The sequence below is a fragment of the Carassius carassius genome, chromosome 2 (genome assembly GCF_963082965.1).
Source record: "Carassius carassius chromosome 2, fCarCar2.1, whole genome shotgun sequence".
In the NCBI taxonomy this organism is placed as follows: Eukaryota; Metazoa; Chordata; class Actinopteri; order Cypriniformes; family Cyprinidae; genus Carassius; species Carassius carassius.
The window spans coordinates 49,893,205-49,912,276 of NC_081756.1; the positions used below are offsets into that span (position 1 = coordinate 49,893,205).

Sequence of the window (19,072 nt, forward strand, 5' to 3'; positions counted from 1 at the left end):
CACACACACACACACACACACAGAGGGCCAGAGACACACACAAACACAAAGAGACAGAGATACACGCACAGAGAAAGACGTACACACACACACAGAGAAAGACACACACACACACACACACACACACACACAGAGAAAGACACACACACACACACACACACAGAAAGACAAACACACACACACAGAAATACACACACGCACACACACATAAATACACACACACAGAGACAGACACAAGCACACACAGAGAGAGACAGAGACACACACAGAGACACACACACACAGAGACACACACACTCAGAGACACACACACAGAGACAGAGACAGAGACACACACACACAGAGAGACAGAGACACACACGCACACACACACAGAGAGACAGAGACACACACGCACACACACACAGAGAGACAGAGACACACACGCACACACACACACACACAGAGACAGAGACACACACGCACACACACACACAGAGAGACAGAGACACACACGCACACACAGAGAGACAGAGACACACACACACAGAGACACACACACACACACACAGAGAGACAGAGACACACACGCACACACAGAGAGACACACACGCACACACCGAGACAGAGACACACAACCCTACACCTAACCCTAACCCTCACAGGAAACTTTGTGCATTTTTACTTTCTCAAAAAAACTCATTCTGTATGATTTATAAGCGTTTTGAAAAATGGGGACATGGGTTATGTCCTCATAAGTCACCCTCTCCTTGTAATACCTGTGTCATACCCATGTCATTATACAGAGTTGTGTCCTGATATGACACAAAAACAAGAGCACACAGACAGACAGAGACACACACTAGGGCTGTGCAATATGGACAAAAAAAACCTATCACAATTTTTTTTTTATCAATTTTGCGATTTCGATTTTAATCACGATTTTGACACACACAGACATGCTTTAAAGTCATAAATGCATTCAGTATAAATTTGAAACATATTTCTAAAAGTAAACAAATGAGAGCTTTATCAAAAAGTTGTAACATGTCTCTAGAACAGACATAAGTCAATATAATCACTAAGTAAAGATGTCAAACAAAATATCTAGACATATGGCAAAAAATAATAAAAAAATTAAAGAAAACCTGTTCAGGGATTTATTTATTTACTGTAGCGGTGCCTCAGGTGTTTTATGTTTTGCCCAAGGTTCACACAGTGTCTGCAGTGCGTATCCAGCAAGTTATGTGTACGCGGTTCAGAAGCGCATTATTGTAAGGCGAAAAGCACATTAAAATCTTGAATCTATCCGCTCGCACGCAGATTTTCTTTGCTCTGTTAACAAAACCAGATGCGCGTGCTCAGATCATATTAAATCTTTTCGCACCTTTCTATTTATAACCTTTTCTGTTCTCTTCTTTTACTGCGTGCAGTGTGAACCTTCTGTTCCGTTAACATGGGCTCAGAAAAAAAAGGCTAGCATCACAGACAGAGTGTGTGAGCCTGGAGTCAGGCACATGCCCAGTCTGCTCTGTTCTCGTGCTCCACTTAGGCACGCTGCATCCTGATTGTTTCAGATAACATACTGCAGGAGGTCGGGCCAAGGAAAATCGTGCTATAGAGCGATTGAGAAATCGCGCACACTCAAATCGCAATTTTATTTCGATTTCGATTGATCGCACAGCCCTAACACACACACACACACAGAGAGAGAGAGAGAGACACACTCAATCTAACACTCAGAAACAATAATCCACATCTATAATGAGTTCTTTACCTTGCTTTTCTTCTGTTTCAGGATCTTCTCTCAGAGACGAAGTGGAGTCCACGTTACTGTCCTGCCTGTGAATGTCAATCAGTACGTTATCAAAACTTCAATATTATGTTTAATATTTAATATTTATGAGAGTTTTGACTCACTGGCTGTCAGCGAAGTTCTTCTCTTCAGCTGCAGCTGATAACTCTTTACCTTTACGAACAAAGACAACCATAAAGTATTCATCAAACACAACACAGAGCCAGCAGCGAGAAGAACGAGCAGCTTTGGATCTGTGTGTTCAGATGAAAGTGGAGCTGAATTAGAGGTTTACCCTCCAGAATCTCCAGCAGATGAACGTCAGAGAGCTGCTGCAGCTGATCCCAGCACAGTTTCTTGATCTCACTGAACGAAGAGTCCTGCGGGAAACAACAGCCGTTCATGAGCTTTCACTCACAGAAGGGTTCGGGACTCTGTGTTCACATAATGAGCTCTGCTGGACATCAAGAGTCACATTCTCACTCTGAAACCTAACAAACGTCTCCACTGTCACTTTCTGTTGAAACAATCTGGTGAATTTAATTGTGTAAATCTTCTACTTGTCTGCTGCTTTGTGTGTACTGTGCATTAGTTACTGGGAAATGAGTGAAAGTGAAGGAAAGATCATCAATATTTCCCTTCCCTTTTTCAAAGAAAACTTGAATCTTTAATTATCAGTACAAACTCATGTTTAGGAGAACGACACAAGCGGACTCCATAAACTGATGTATAACTGATAACATATACCATGATTAGTGTTTCTTTGGTTGGACTTCCACATTAATATGAGAAATAATACAGAATAGAAGATATAATATCTCACGGCCAGTCTAACATACAATCAGTTATTGTGAGCGGTCAAAAGAAGAGTACAAAGAAGTCTGAATGATCTGCTTTTGAAGAAGCGTCTGGTTCCAGAGACATCAACATACAGCCTCAAATATTTCCGAGAACCAGAGATACTCTGAACATCACAGAGCAGGCGTTTAACTCCAACACCAGCAGACAGAATTAGACTCCTCTTTAATTCAAATGAATGCATGGAGCAAGTGAAAGTAGTTTTTCAGAAGCTTGTGTTCAGTTCCAGACACTATCTGCACTTCTGCTGCTGACACTGAGATGAACAGGATACTTATGACAGATAATGATAGTCCTCCTTACATACCACATAAATCATCTCCCAAGAACAATGTGGGTGACTTAGGATCAAAATAAAGGCACCTTGAGTTGATCCGGGAGCATCTTCAAGAGTTTTTTCTCTCCCAGCACATGAAAACACTGCTCCAGCATCTCCTCGCGGTCCTGCATGTAGGAGCTGATGGGTCTGAAGATCTTGTTCAGGTCCAGTCCTCCCTCCTCCAGATCACTGGGCTCCTTTCAGACACAGACAGACACACACACACACACACACACACACACACACACACACACACACACACACACTTATAGCTGTGGGAGATTTCGCTGAGAGTGGTGATTATTAGAAGTCAAGAAAACTCCAGCTGCATCTTCGTTCATCAGCGGGTTTTGATTTGTTACTATTGTAATCTACGGAGTCATAAACGCGTCTCTCCGTGTCTCTCACCTCGGTGCTGGATCCAGTGTTGTTCCTCTTCATCTCTCCATCACTCTGCTCTCGGTCACAGTGTCCTCGTTTCTTTTCTTTACCTCTTTTCTTTCCCTCCTGCATCATTCCAATGCAGCAGCGCCGTCGCACCTCAATGACGTCAAACAACACCCTGTCCAATCAGAGAAGTCGAGACAACGCGGCTTGATTTATTTTCTTCCACTTTTATAGATAAAAATATAATTAAATAAACAACTAATAATACTAATAATTAAATGTGTGTACTTACACTTACAGGAATGTAAGTGTCTAAATCATATGCACAGTTTCATTGAATGATAAATGTGTTTAAACAATGCGGATGAATCGAATGTGAGGATGTAGTATCGTGGAGTAACCACAAGGTGTCGTTGTTGTGTTATAAGTGTTGTGTTCTTACCATGAAGTTTGTGTAACGGAATCCTTGATAGAGACGGCCTGCGATGCCGATGCCTGTGCAGTCTCTGAAGATAGAAGTAAAGATTGACTTCAACTCATTTATGTAGTAGACTACTCTTTGTGAAGATACTACAATGAAGGAAACTGTTAAAATAACCACAGCATTAACAACGACCTTGAAATAAGAGCGTGTGGTTTATCTGATAATCAGATGCGATCTGGCGCTTTTTCTCTCAGAATCATTCGCTGATGGAGATAAAAAGATAAATAGCTACTATAGCATTTTATCTTGTGAAAATGAGATAAAGAAGCTTTCACACTGAAAGAGAAGTGATCTCGCTTTCATAGACGTGCAAGGCTTTATCTGCAGCTAAACTGAATAAAAGCAGAATGAACTGATGAAACGCTAAAAAAAACAAAAAAAAAACACACACAAAACATGTTTATGAATGATGCAGTGCTAATTGACATATAATTTATTACAGTACAAATTATGTTTTCTACCTTATTCTGTGCAGAAAATTTAAATATTTGCTAATTAGCATATATAAAACAATCATACAATTGCCATTAGGAGAAAAAAATATCGATTACAAATGATTGATTATTGTCCTGCAGTGTATTTGATTTCTTACAGCAAATTAAAAACAATAATACAGAAGAGAATTCCTTGTAAAAAAAATAAAAATAGTAATAATAATTATGATAATACCTATATACATAAAATGATTGTATTTGACATTTCTGTCACTGAAATGATGGCTATGCCCCTGGTTTGACAAAATGTTAGCTTATACATAATACTTATAAAGCTCTTTTTTAAATCTTGGCTTACATACAGTTTTAGTATGCCATGTCATGTCATAGCATCATTAAACGAGCATCTAACAATGGAAAAAAGGTTTTTATGGTTCTCTAACCATAAAGGCTGCTGTGTAATTTGCCCCCTGAGTAAGCATTTAAATGATTTAGGGGAATAATTTTAATAATCCTGTGAATACACTTATAGAGTTCATAATTTAATCGTTATAATCAAACCGAATCAGATTCAATTGTGAATCGAATCAAATTGAATTGTTCTAAATTTGTAAACACTGTTCATGAATCAAAAACCTATGAATCGTGAATCGAATCGCTTATGGTAGATAAATAACTTACCACTATATCTGAGTAGCCTTGCAATAAAGGAAATAAAAGTTTTGTAAGTTTGCTCATATTAAATAATTATAATAAAATTATCCAGCTGATGAAATTATATTATTTTTATTATGTAAATGAAAAACAACACACATAAACACACAAATGGCTGATTCTCACTGTTAGAGTGTATTTCATCAGAAATAAGTTTGCGTTGCATAGCCTGAGTACATTATCCCCAATTTACTCTTAACTGTGTAGCATCAACACCCAAAACAAAATCTAATTTACTATTTATTACATAATTTACGCACACCAAATCAGAATATTGTCGCATTCGAATTATAAACAAATATTTGAGCATATAATGTGTAAAGAATGTAGATGATGCATGTGCTTAGTAATCTAGTGTATTTTACCCAATAACACAATGCTAAATATTGCTATTTTAACAACCCTATCAATGAACAACATCACAACAGCCTCACATTCCTCCTTAAAGAACAAGTGCAATGTCAAAATGGATTAACTTTTCGTTCGTTACCAGAATGTGTGAGGTTTTAATATTTTCACCAAATGGTAAGAGTGTCAGGATGAATTAGCTTTTCTTTCCATTTGGCTTTGAATAGACTGATCTTGACAGCCCGTACCCAACTATTCAGTTGACCGACCGAGACTGGAAAATGGCCTTTGCAAGAAGAGCTCCAAACGTTCTGGAAGTGGACCACATAAAGGTGTTTCACAACTCAGAAATCGACGGAGGAATCCTCTCAGCCTTCTGCACATACTTCATGTTCAGTCTTGCATATCCAAGACATCTGAAGAACACTCTGATGTTCCTCCAAAGGTACATTGCCAAAATAGTTGTGGATGGTGACCAGCCTCTGCCAATAACTGTCACTAGGCAAATAAATCTCCTATACTGACTCCACCATGCCTCGTCCATACCAGTGCTCCAGATGCTCCAGGAGGACATTCACCTTGATGAAACGAATTCAGCACATACGACTCGTTCATGCCCATGAAGCCAATTTCACGATTACATGTGGACTTAACAACTGGCAGTCAACATTTACAAAATATGAGTCTTTTAGGCGACATGTATATCGAAAACACACAGAACGTGTTTTACGTGCTGACAATGATGATGGAAATACTGAGGAAGTCGATGAAGGTTTTGATCAGCCTAGGACACACACGGTCACTGAAAATCCTCCATGTATGGATGAGCTGTTAAATAATTTCAAAGGAAATCTTTTCAAGTTCGTTCTGAAATGTAGAGAGAAAAATCACCTACCATTGTCAGTTCAAAAAGAAATTGATGTTCATTTCTTACTGTGTTTTTTTAAGGAGAACTATGATGCTTTTATAGCTTACCACCAGCAGAAAAGTGGTTTTGACATGTCACAAAGACCAGAACTGAAAAGGGTTATACAGTCTAATGATTTTTTTGATGAGGCCTCAAAAGCTCTTGGATCTCCATACATGATAAAAGGCCATTGTAAATCCAAGCTTAACATGACAGAACCGGTCCATTTTTAGTTAAGGGACTCTGTAGGACACTCAGCGGGCTCCTATTCATATGCACCCATTGATAAAGTGCTAAAAAAGTACTGTTCTCATGAGGATATTTGGGATCAAATTCTGACTGAGAATAATCCAGAGACAGTGATTTTTTTAACAGATTACGGTGATCGAGAAACTTAAAACACACGTGTTTTAAAGCTCACCCAACTGCACTGCGGCTCCATTATCATGAAGATGAATTCAAAGTAGTTAACCCATTGGGGTCAAAAAGAACCAAGAACCAGCTATGCGCGTTCTATTAGACTGTAGGCAATTTGGACAAGTAAATATCGCAGCAGAGACGTATTCGTTTAGCGTTGTTGGTGCGTTATTCATATGTTAAACACTGTGGTTTGGAGGTCATCTTAAAACCTTTGCTAAATTATAAAAAAAAAAAAAACCTTTGCTAAATTATTAAAAAAAAAAAAAAAAAAAAAACCTGTCAACTGATGGTTTTACAGTAACTGTTGATGAAGCGGAACACACATTTCATGCTGGTCTTGCAACAATCTTGTGATAACCTGTCAGCTCACATGGTGGATTTACCATGACATTTAACTCGGGCAGAATTTGTCGTTATTGCATGGCTTCTTGTGGACATATAAAACACGTTTCAGGAAAATAAATGATGCTCACTGCTCCGGAAGTTTGTTCACTTCGACGGGTTTCATTTTACGTTAAATCGTTAGTTCTTCTAAATAAGATTCCGCGGTTTCTACTGCATTAGACGTTCACATTTTCTTTTTGATTCTCGTAGTTTAATTTGTTAGCTAAGTGTTGCACAGAAAAATAGCACTCACTCTTTTGAAGATAAAACGGGTGGCTCTTAAAAGAGCCTTTGTGTGTTGAGCTGCAGCGGAGCTCTACTTGGAGCTGGTGTACTTGGTGACGGCCTTGGTGCCCTCAGACACGGCGTGTTTGGCCAGCTCCCCGGGCAGCAGCAGACGCACGGCGGTCTGGATCTCTCGGGAAGTGATGGTGGAGCGCTTGTTGTAGTGAGCGAGACGAGACGACTCACCGGCGATGCGCTCGAAGATGTCGTTGACGAAAGAGTTCATGATGCCCATCGCCTTCGAAGAGATCCCGGTGTCAGGATGAACCTGCTTCAGCACTTTGTACACGTAGATGGCGTAGCTCTCCTTCCTGGACTTTCTGCGCTTCTTTCCTCCTTTCGCGACGCTCTTAGTGACGGCCTTCTTAGAGCCTTTCTTCGGCGCGGACTTTGCTGGTTCAGGCATGATGCTGCTGGAGATCAAAACCTCACGAGACAATGATGAGAAAGAGCGGGACAGAGGCATTTATTGACTGACCTATGCTAATTACCAGAGAGAGGGGGAAGTTTCTGATGGCGTATTTTAGTTGGACAAACCCGTAAATTCGTGTTTAATTGGACAACTCGAAGAATAACGGCTGGAACGAGGGCCAATCACATGCGGCTATATTTTAACTCCGCCCACAGCTCAAGTTTGACCGACTAGAGGAAACCGACAGTTTCTTTTATTTCAATTCCCGCTCTTTTTCTTCGTTTTATTCTATTCAATGAAATCGTTTTATTCTATTCAATGAATTGAGTCTAAAACATTACACAGATTCAATATCAAACGATATAATGATTAAAACCTCTAATAAACCAAAGAGAATTAGGAAAAAAATCAAACATTTACATTTAGTAATGCTTTTATCCAAAGCGACTTACAAACAACAAAAGAGCAATGATATATATAAGTGCTATAACAAGTCTGTTAGCTTAAACACAGTACAGATAACAAGGGCTTTTGAATAATTTAAAAAGAAACAGGATAGAAAAATAGAGCAAAGCTGGTGTTAGGTTTTTTATAATTGTATAATAAAAGAAAATAGAATACAAAAAGATTAGAAAAGTAGTTAAGATTTTTTTTTTGAGAATAGAATAGTGTAGAATAGTGAGTGTTAAAGTTAGAGGGTCAAATAAAGATGGAAGAGATGTGTTTTAAGCCGATTCTTGAAGATCGGCCCGGATTGAGTTGGGGAGGTCATTCCACCAGGAGGGAACATTTTAAAATTTAAAAGTGACTTTTCACTTGGAGAACGCAAGCTTCTAGAGGGCACATAAGTCTGAAGTAACAAATTTAGGTAAATGGATAAATAAAATTTATTTTCCTCTGTTGTCCTGCCAAACTCACTTTCGGGTTTAAGTACCTTTGGATCTAAACGTTCTTTTGATTCTGGAAGTCAATTCTGTTGAGAGAAAAAAAAAAATCTAAAATGACAAAAATAGATGTATACGCCTCTAAAAACCACATTTATTATTACGTGAGCTAAGTTTAAAAGTAAACTTCGGGCTCAGAATTAAAGAAATGCACACCTCAGAGCAGCATAAACACACAACACCCTTGCTATGTGTATTGTTTTTAAGCTAACAAACTTTTTATATCACTTATATATCATTGTTCTCTAGTTCTACTTACAATTTACCCCCGCCTAAAAAATTATTCACAGCTTTTCTTGATAGTTTCGGCATTAAACCGTTAACACAAACACTACTTCGTCTCTTTAAGTGAGAGTGTGTGTGGCTCTTAAAAGAGCCGTTGGGTTTGTGGTTGTCGTCTTTTATCCTCCGAAGCCGTACAAGGTGCGTCCCTGACGTTTGAGCGCGTAAACAACGTCCATGGCGGTGACGGTCTTTCTCTTGGCGTGCTCGGTGTAGGTGACGGCGTCGCGGATCACGTTCTCCAGGAACACCTTCAGCACACCGCGGGTCTCCTCGTAGATCAGACCGGAGATGCGCTTGACTCCGCCGCGGCGAGCTAGACGACGAATGGCGGGTTTGGTGATTCCCTGGATGTTATCGCGCAGCACTTTACGGTGACGCTTAGCGCCTCCTTTTCCGAGTCCTTTTCCGCCTTTACCTCTTCCAGACATGATGAAGAAGTATTTTGTTTCAGTCGAGCGACGAAAACTAATAAGAGACGACTGCTGCAGGGAGGTTCTTTACATCTGCTTACAGGACCTGACTGAAACCAGCGCGCGTCCCATGACGCTCCCCTCTTCGCTGGTTAGAGCAGGAAACAATGAGGTTTAATCCAAAACCTGATCTAACGATGTCTGCCTTGTGTTTCATATTAAAATCAATGTTTTAAAGCATTTTTAAGATAATCTTCATCATGTTATGATTGTAGAAAGAATGACTTTTTATGTAGAAAATAAGGGACTTTTATCTCTTTATCAGAGTGGTTTTCGGAAAGGACGGGGAACAATGGATCCTGTGGTTTGCTTGGAAACTGAAATTAGAAAAGCTCAAATAAATAAGGAGTCTGTTATGGCAGTTCTTTTAGATGTAGAAAAAGCGTATGATATGGTATGGAAAGAGGGATTATTGATTAAATTATATATAATTGGATTAAAAGCTTTTTATATGAAAGGTATATTCAGGTAAAAATTGGTACTTCAGTGTCCAATAAATTTAGAGTGGAAAATGGGACTCCGCAGGGTAGTGTGATAAGCCCATTGCTTTTTTCTATCATGATAAATGATGTGTTTTGTAAAATAAAGTATGATATCGGGAAGTCACTGTTTGCTGATGATGCGGCCCTTTGGAAGAATGGCAAGAGTTTAACACTAATTCAAGAGAAAATGCAGGAATCTGTAAGAGTGATTGAAGAATGGTCTTATTCATGGGGTTTTAAATTTTCAGTAGAGAAGACAAAGATGATGGTTTTTACTCGGAAGAGGGTTAAGGACGCTAGGATTTTGATGTATGGAAAACTAATTGAGCAGGTAAATAGATTTAGGTTTTTAGGGGTAATATTTGACTCCAAATTAAACTGGACAGATCATGTAAGAAAAGTAGAGGAAAAATGCAAGAAGATTTTAAATATAATGAGGTGCTTAACTGGGTCAGAGTGGGGCGCTAGCCGAAGGGCATTGAGAGATTTATATGTTGCTTTAATGAGACCTGTGATAGAATATGGAAGTGAAGTGTTTAGATCAGCGTCGAAAACATCAATAAAGAAACTAGAAGTTATTCAAAATCATGCACGGAGTATCTGCTGTGGGGCTATAAGGACCTCTCCAGCTTGTGCAGTTCAAGTGGAGGTGGGTGAGTTACCTCTAAATTTACGATTCAAACAGTTGATGATGGATTATTGGGCAAACCTAAAAGGGCATAATGAAAGAAGGCACCCAACAGTAAAGTGTCTAAACCCATGTTGGGAAAGTGCAAAGGGAAAGGTAGACTGTTTTGCTTGGGCATCAGGAAAAATAGCAATTGAAATGGAGTTAGAGTAGAGAAAGTTCAGTCCTACTGTCCCTTATCCAATCACACCACCTTGGCTGTTTCCACCATTAATTGTTGACCTACATTTTCAAGAGGAAATAAAAAGACATAAAGGGGAGGGCAACTGGGCAGAGATAATGGATGACAGACTAAGGTCTGTATATAAATCTTTTATAGCAGTTTTCACAGATGGATCAAAGGATCCTAAGCGTGTTCTTACTGGGTTTGCATTCACTATTCCAGAGTTGAAGATAAGTATTAAAGAAAGAACTTCTGATCATCTAACAGTGTTTACGGTTGAGTTGTTAGCTATTTTAACGGCATTGCAGTGGATAGAACAAAATAAAATTGGCAAGGTTGTGATATGTTCAGATAGCTTATCTTCATTGATGTCTCTACAGTCTTTATCATCTAATAACAGACTTGATATTGTATATGAAATGTATGAAATTATGTTCAGACTTCAGCATATAAAAAACAGAAATCAGAATTATGTGGATTCCAGCTCATATGGGGATTGAGGGGAATGAAGCTGCAGACGCGTCGGCTAAGCAAGCTCTGAAACATGACAGAATTATGGAAGTAGCATTTAGTAAAGCTGAAAGTAAAGCAAAAATAAGGAGTAATATTATGAAGGAATGGCAGAAACAATGGGATGAAGGGAAGAAGGGACGTCATTTATACAATATTAAACAAATGGTAGGAAGAATCAAATCAATAGGTAGACATACAAGAGAACATATAATTATTTCGAGGTTGCGATTGGGGCATACTGGGTTGAATAAAACAATGCATTTATTGAAAAAAACATCCATCAGGTATGTGTGAGTGTGGAATGGAAGAAGAAACAGCAGAACATGTGATTAGCCAATGTGTCAAATATGAAAATCAAAGGATAAAATTAAGAGATGAATTAAAGAAATATGGAGGGAACACATTAAATCTAAAAAAACTATTTAAAGTTGGAGATCAGATATATAAAGCTTTGTGTGGTTTTTTTTTAAAGAAACTGGTTTCATGAAAAGAATTTAAGTCCTTGGGGATTATTGTATTAATTTATTCATTGATTCCCTAATGTTATAAAGGGAGTTATTAATTTATTTTATTTATTTATTTATTTATTTATTTATTTTTTCTCCAGAAGTATACATTTCTGGTCCACACTCCAGCACAGTAGGGGGCGGATATGCATCTTAAACGTTAGTTGCCACCCGCCATTATAAATACAAGAAGAAGAAGAAGATCTTCATCATGTTAAGATTGCAGATTTATTTGTACTTTGTGTAGGTTTCGTCTTCAGGAGATATTTGGGCCAAACAGGTCTTGTTGAACAAACCATGGGTGCTTCTCAATTCATATTTGTGCATCCTCGTTTCCTTTCCTCGTGTCTTAGCTCCACCCTTTCAGGATGCGAGGGAAGGACGCAAGGAAAAGACGTGAGGATGGAGGACTTGAATCAAGTGAAATGATTTATCCTCGCTCCCTTCAGCGTTACTTCAAAGTGTCATCAGCTGTAATTAAAGGGATCTGCCCTTATGTTGTTAAAGTTTGTTAATTAAGACATTCATAATAAATATTAATAAAGCACGATGCCCTGTTTGAAATATATGACATGCATGGTTTATTTGAAGTGAAAAGGTAAAATATAAATAAAAATTGTTACAACAGATGTGAAGGGGGAGGAGAATTTATACGTGCGTCACGTTAAGTCGATAAAATACTTCCGCATAGGATACACCTGTGTATCCTCGATCATCTCTCCTCATGAAGCCTCCTCCCTCCTCGATCCTCGTGGTGCAATTAGAGAATTGAGATGTTCTTCAAGATGGCTGTGTTCGATCGGTTTCCGGGTTGTTGGTGGTAGAGCGAACTTCCGGTAGAGGGCTGGAGACGCGGCCTCGGGAGCATTTTGAACACGAGCAGAAACATTGCTGAAGAGGAAAGTTTTTGTTTTGTTTTCTCTTAGTTGCTTCAAAGTTTATTTTGGTTGTTTGTGTGCGGGTTCATGGCATAATCTGATTTGTGACTGGATCAGAATGGCAAATTATAGTGGATTTTCAGAGGATGAAGATATGCAGATGGGTTGGGAAAAGAGTACGAGTAGGAAAGGAGGAGGGAAAAAAGAGTATAGAAATAGTCAGATGACAAGTAAGAGAACATTAGAAGAGGATGAAGAAATTCAAGAAGTAAGGAAAAAGGTAATGATGGAAGAGTTTAAGATCATTATTAAATTTAAAGAGGGGAATGAAATTACATCAGTTGGCCTGATCACTCTTACAAATGGATTGAAAAAAGCGATTGGGGAAATAGAAATGGCGAAAGTGTTGCGTGATGGAAGTCTATTGGTGAAATGCAAAAATGCTGAGCAGAAAAATAAAACTATGAAACTGCAATCAGTATGTAAAAAAGAAATAGTGGAGAAAAAAATAATTGGTGAGAAGAGAGGAACTAAGGGAGTGATAACAGGAATTCCCATTGAAGAGAATTTGGAAGAACTAAGGAAAGTGATTAAAGGAGGAGTGATCACAGAAATCACTCGAATGCAGGCTTTCAGGAATGGAGGAAAAACTGATAGCGAGTCCGTACTGCTACAGTTTAAAGATGAGGTGCTTCCTATGAAAGTGATGGTAGGATACATGAGCTTTAACGTCAGAGAATATGTACCTCCTCCGTTAAGATGTTACAAATGTCAGCGGTATGGGCATACTGCAAATGTATGTAAAGGGAAACAGAGATGTGGTAGATGTGGAGGAGAACATGCATATGGAGAATGTGGGAGTAATGTTACAATAAAGTGTTGTAACTGTGGAGGGAACCACACAGCAGCATATGGGGGCTGTGAAGTCCGGAAAAAGGCAGTAGAGGTTCAAAAAGTGAAATCAAATCAGAAAGTAACATATGCAGAGGCTGTGAAAATATGTAATAATGGAAGAGGAAAAGAAGACAGTGGTACGAATAAGGAAGAAATGGGGTCAGAACAGGAAAATACAGGAATGTCAATGGATAGGATAGTGCTTTTTGTAGCATATGTCATAAATTGTTCAGAACAAGCAAAAACAAAAACAGAGAAGATTAAAATCATAGTTAAGGCAGCAGCTAAGTTCTTAAACATGAAAGATTTGTCATGGGAAAAGATACATGCTGACCTTAACCATGGAGAAGGGAATGCAGATACAGCTTCTCAAAACATTACTTAATGTTGGTAATTCAATGGAATGCTAGAAGTTTGTTAGCAAATGGATATGAGTTTAAGGGATTTATTGATAAACTAGGAAAGAAACCAGATATCATTTGCATTCAGGAAACATGGCTCAAACCTAATCTGGATTTCATTATTAAAGGATATAATATCATACGTGAAGATAGAAGAAATGGAATTGGAGGGGGGTGTGCCATATTTATTAGAGAGGGTATAGTATATAGGAGGTTAAAAACAATACAAGAATTAGAGGTAATAGTTATTGAAATATGGAACAAGAAAGAAAAGATTAAAGTGATTAACTTCTATAACCCATGTAAAAAGCTAGAGAGAGTACAACTAGAGTCAATACTGGAGGAGTGGAGAGGGAAAATTATTTGGTGCGGGGATTTTAATGCACATAGTAAGGTGTGGGGTGAAAGTGAAGATTTAAATGGAGAAATTTTAGAAGAAATAATGGATGAAAAGGAATTAGTATGTCTAAATGATGGGTCTGGTACAAGGATAAATTTAAGTAAGGGTACAGAAACCGCAATAGATCTTACGTTGGTGTCCCATTCTTTGGTAGGGATAAGTAGTTGGGAAGTAAATAAGGAAAGTACTATAGGGAGTGATCATTATCCTGTATATACAGAAATTGGAATAGAAAGGGATATGCAAAAGAAAGAGAGAGTAAGTAGGTGGAAATTTGAGGAAGCAGATTGGAACAAGTTTAGAATTTTGTCCAAAGGAAAATTAAAGGAGGTTTGTTTATATCAGGGAGTTGAAGATCTGAATGAGGAAATAAGTAGTATTATTTTAGATGCAGCAAAAGAGTCAATACCAAGAAGAGGAGGCAGTAGTAGAAAGAAAATAGTACCATGGTGGACGCAGGAGTGCACAAAGGTAATAAAAGAGAGAAATAAAGCATTTAAAGTTTTGAAAAGAACACATAACTTTCAGGATTTAATTGAATATAAAAGGAAGCAGGCTGTGGTAAGGAAGACAATAAAGAGAGTTAAGAAAAACTTTTGGGGGAAGTATTGTGAATCTCTAGGAAGAAGTACACCATTAGATAGAGTATGGGGTATGATAAAGAGAATGTCAGGAAATAAAAGAGAGTATGGATATCCTATAATGAAAGAAGGAGAGAAAGTAATAGTAGAGAACAAAGGTAAAGCAGAGTTGCTGGCAAGGACATTTGTTAAAGTACATAGTAATGGTAATTTGAGTAATGAGGAAAAGATACAGAGGGAGAAAACAGTGAGAGATAGTGTCGAAGTAATACAAGTTGATGGGGAAAATGAAAGTACTATAAATGTGATGTTTACAATGGGTGAGTTGAATAATGTATTAAGAAAGTCAGGAAAAACAACGCCAGGGAATGATCAAATAAGTTATTGTATGATAAAAAATTTAAATGATGAGAGTAAAGAAACGTTATTAAAGTTATATAATAAGGTATGGGAAGTGGGATGTTTGCCAAAACAGTGGAAAGAATCAATTATTGTCCCCATATGTAAGCCAGGTAAGGATCCGACTTTGGCAGAAAGTTATAGACCGATTGCTTTAACTTCACATGTAGGGAAAATTATGGAAAAAATGATAAATGAAAGATTAAAGTATTATTTGGAGACAAAGAAATTGATAAAGGATTACCAGAGCGGGTTTAGAAAGGGACGAAGCACAATAGATCCGGCTATATGTTTAGAGAATGAAATTAGGAAAGCTCAAATTAATAAAGAAAGTATAGTATCTGTATTTTTTGATGTTGAGAAGGCGTACGATATGTTGTGGAAACAAGGACTAATGATTAAGATTTATCAAATGGGAATAAGAGGGAGAATGTATAGTTGGATCAAGAACTTTTTAACTGATAGGTGGATCGCAGTAAGAGTAGGTAAAGAAGTAGGTACAAAGTATTTAGTGGAAAATGGAACTCCTCAAGGGAGTATAGTTAGTCCAGTTTTGTTTTCAATTATGATAAATGAAGTGTTTAGTAGAGTTGATAGATCTATAACTGTTGCTTTATTTGCAGATGACGGTGTTATGTGGAAAAAGGGAAGAAATATAGAATATTTAGTAAGGAAGATGCAAGAGGCAATTGGGGAAGTAGAGAGATGGGGAATGGAATGGGGTTTTAGGTTTTCAGTGGGAAAGACCAAAGTAGTCTGTTTTTCTCAAAGGAAAAATCAAGAACCGATTCAACTTAAACTTTATGACAAAAATCTAGAGAGAGTGGAATGTTTTAAATATCTAGGGATATGGTTTGACAAAAAACTTAACTGGAAAATACATATTGAGAGTGTTGTTGAAAAATGTAAAAGAATATTGAATGTGGTAAGGTGTCTGAGAGGTAGAGAGTGGGGAGCAAGTAGGACCTCGTTGAAAGCAGTATATATTGGCTTAATTAGGGCAGTTATTGATTATGGATGTGCAGTTTACCAGTCTGCTTCAAGAACATTATTAAAAAAGTTGGATGTTATTCAAAGTCAGGCGCTGAGACTATGTTGTGGTGCTTTTAAAACAACTCCAGTAGCAGCATTACAAGTAGAAATGAATGAAATGCCATTGGAGATTAGAAGAAATCAGATATCGTCAACGTATTGGGCAAATTTAAAAGGGCATAATGGAAGTCACCCGACTCAGAGGGTGTTACAACCTTGTCAAGAAAGGGAAAGACGACAGATTAAGAGCTTTGGTTGGATAATAAGCAATGCAGTCAATGGAATAGGGATAGGAGATATTACGGTAAGCCCAACTGTGCCATTATCTAATGTTCCACCTTGGTTATTAGGGGAGTTTGGGGTAGATTTGCATTTTTTAGAGTGGAAGAAAGAGAATAATATTGATAGGAGTCAGGTTAGTAGATACCTAGAGGAGAAGTATTCTATGTTTACTAAGATATATACAGATGCATCAAAAACAGAAGATGATAGAGTAGGAGCTGCGTTCATTATACCAGAAAAGAATGTTATGTTTAATAAGAGAGTAAATGATAAATTGTCAGTGTATACAGGAGAAATGCTGGCCATTCTCTTAGCTCTTGAGTGGGTTGAAAATAGTAGGTCAAGGGAAGTGTTAATAGGGTCAGATTCAAGCAGTGCGTTAACCAGTATTAAGAACATGCATTCAGAAGCAAGACAGGATATTTTGTTGGAAATAGCCCAAGCTGTTTATAGAATTAATAGAGTAGGAGTGGTAATAAAATTCATCTGGATTCCAGCCCATATAGGAATAGAGGGAAATGAATTGGCTGATAAATATGCCAAAAATGCTACAAAAAAAACTGAGATAGATATGGTAATAAGGTATAGTAAGGCGGATGTTAAAAGCATAATTAAAGCAGAAATGAGAAAGAAGTGGCAAGAGGAGTGGAATATAGAAACAAAAGCGAGAATGTACTACAGTATCCAAAAGAGGGTAGGAGGTATGAGAGAAAATAATAGGAATAAAAAAGAAGAGGACATTATTTCGAGAATGAGATTTGGGCATACTGGATTAAATAGTACGCTTAAAATAATAGGGAAACATGAGACTGGGATGTGTGAGGTCTGTAATATTAACGAAACAGTAGAACATGTAATTATTAATTGTCATAGGTATAAGGAGGAAAGGATGAGGCTGAAAGACTGGTTTAGGAAAGAAAAAATTAGATTTGAAATGAAGGAAATATTACAAATGAATTCAGGGCATGTTGGGTATAGAGCGATATTTGTGTTTTTGAATAAAACAGGGCTGTGTAGAAGGATATGAGTTTAGTTGTCTTAGGAAGTTGTATTTAATAATAATAATAATAATGTATGAATATTAATAATGTTATTAGATATTTATGAAGTTATTTATTGGCTTATTTATGTATGTATTTATTTATTTATTTAAGGGTAGTAGTGACAGTGAGAAAAGGCTATTGTGATCCACACTCCATATCAGAAGGTGGCGGTAATGCACACTTAAAAGTTGTTTGCCAACCGCCATTAAAAGGAAGAAGAAGAAGAAGAAGAAGAAGAAGGTTTCCGGGTCATAGGATGGAGGACGGAGGAGCGAGGAGACGAGTAGGGATATTGAGAAGCACCCCATGGCTACAAACAACATCAGATTAAAATGTCGCTGTGGGGCAAGTCTGAGAACTCAATATCTCCTGATTCCCAGTCGGCGGCGGTAATGCACCGGTACGTTGGTTTGACAACCGCCATAAAAACAAAAGAAGGAGAAGTCTGAAAGCTGTTGAAGCAGAAGAAATACTTCTACAGAACAATGATCCAACAAAACACAAAAAAGTACTTATATGGCTTTGCGTCACCTGATTGACAAGGTTACCCTTGGACTTGAAAATCAATAATTTATTTGTATTTGTTTTTAGACCTGTCAAAAGCTTTTGATAAATTTAATCATTGCATTTTATTGGAAAGTTGCACAAATAAGGTTTTTTATGATTTTACATATAAATGGTTGAAGAATTACATTTGTAATAGAAGACAGTTTGTTTGTTTGTTTGTTTTAAGTGCAAATCAAGTCTACACTGTGGGGTTCCTCAGGGCTCCATACCTGGAGCATTGCTATTTCTTATTTATGTAAATGATTTATTGCATGTTTCACATATTTTTACTCCAGTGATGTTTGCTGATGACACAAAGGTAGTTTTCTCTCACTCATATTTTAATTCATTTATTAAGAATGCAAATGTTGGTCTAACTGTTTATGCTAATTGGTGTAGTTTAAACAAATTAGCTTATTTTTATTTTTTTTTTAGTATAAAATTATACCCTAAGGACTTATCAAAAATTACTATTGAGTCTACTGAGGTGACTCAAATGTCAACAACTAAATTCTTGGGAGGTTTTGTTGATGAGACTTTGAGTTGGTGGGAACAAGTCGATTACGTAAGCAGGACAATAAATAAATCTACAGAATAAGGAGTGTTAGGCATTATGTTACTTCTTACACTTTACTATAGTATAGTTTACTTTATCCTTGTCTTTCATATTGTAATATAGTTTGGACAAGTACTATTCCTACTCTTGAAAAAAAATCTTTATTCTTCAGCAGCGTTTTGTTAGGATTGCTTGGTGATCAAACAATTCATCTTGTTCTTTATTTCATAAACTTCAGGTTCTTACTATCTATAATGTTAATAATTTTCAAATATGTGTATTT

At 37.4% G+C, this 19,072-nt stretch overlaps 3 protein-coding genes across 3 annotated transcripts in view; all 3 read right to left on the bottom strand.

Annotated features, from left to right (window-relative positions):
* The window catches only part of LOC132111686 (caspase activity and apoptosis inhibitor 1-like), a 14,388-nt gene extending 10,871 nt beyond the window's left edge, over positions 1-3,517 (bottom strand). The window contains exons 1-5 of the mRNA XM_059519227.1: positions 3,360-3,517; positions 2,996-3,148; positions 2,070-2,154; positions 1,900-1,948; positions 1,757-1,821 (exon numbers count right to left, since the gene is read on the bottom strand). Coding sequence (XP_059375210.1) covers positions 1,757-1,821; positions 1,900-1,948; positions 2,070-2,154; positions 2,996-3,148; positions 3,360-3,467 — 460 coding nt within the window. The 5' untranslated portion in view covers positions 3,468-3,517. The remainder of the gene's footprint in view (positions 1-1,756; positions 1,822-1,899; positions 1,949-2,069; positions 2,155-2,995; positions 3,149-3,359) is intronic.
* A 3,785-nt stretch (positions 3,518-7,302) lies between these two features.
* Positions 7,303-7,735, bottom strand: LOC132111822 (histone H2B-like). Its single transcript, XM_059519439.1, has one exon. The coding sequence runs from the start codon at positions 7,718-7,720 to the stop codon at positions 7,346-7,348; it is 375 nt and encodes a 124-aa protein (XP_059375422.1). The 5' UTR covers positions 7,721-7,735; the 3' UTR covers positions 7,303-7,345.
* Positions 7,736-9,030: 1,295 nt separating this feature from the next.
* Positions 9,031-9,424, bottom strand: LOC132112113 (histone H4). Its single transcript, XM_059519697.1, has one exon. The coding sequence runs from the start codon at positions 9,381-9,383 to the stop codon at positions 9,072-9,074; it is 312 nt and encodes a 103-aa protein (XP_059375680.1). The 5' UTR covers positions 9,384-9,424; the 3' UTR covers positions 9,031-9,071.
* Positions 9,425-19,072: the final 9,648 nt, after the last annotated feature.

Excerpts from the sequence above, each read along its gene's own strand:
- LOC132112113 (XM_059519697.1), bottom strand. The coding sequence starts at position 9,383 with ATGTCTGGAAGAGGTAAAGGCGGAAAAGGACTCGGAAAAGGAGGCGCT.
- LOC132111822 (XM_059519439.1), bottom strand. The coding sequence starts at position 7,720 with ATGCCTGAACCAGCAAAGTCCGCGCCGAAGAAAGGCTCTAAGAAGGCC.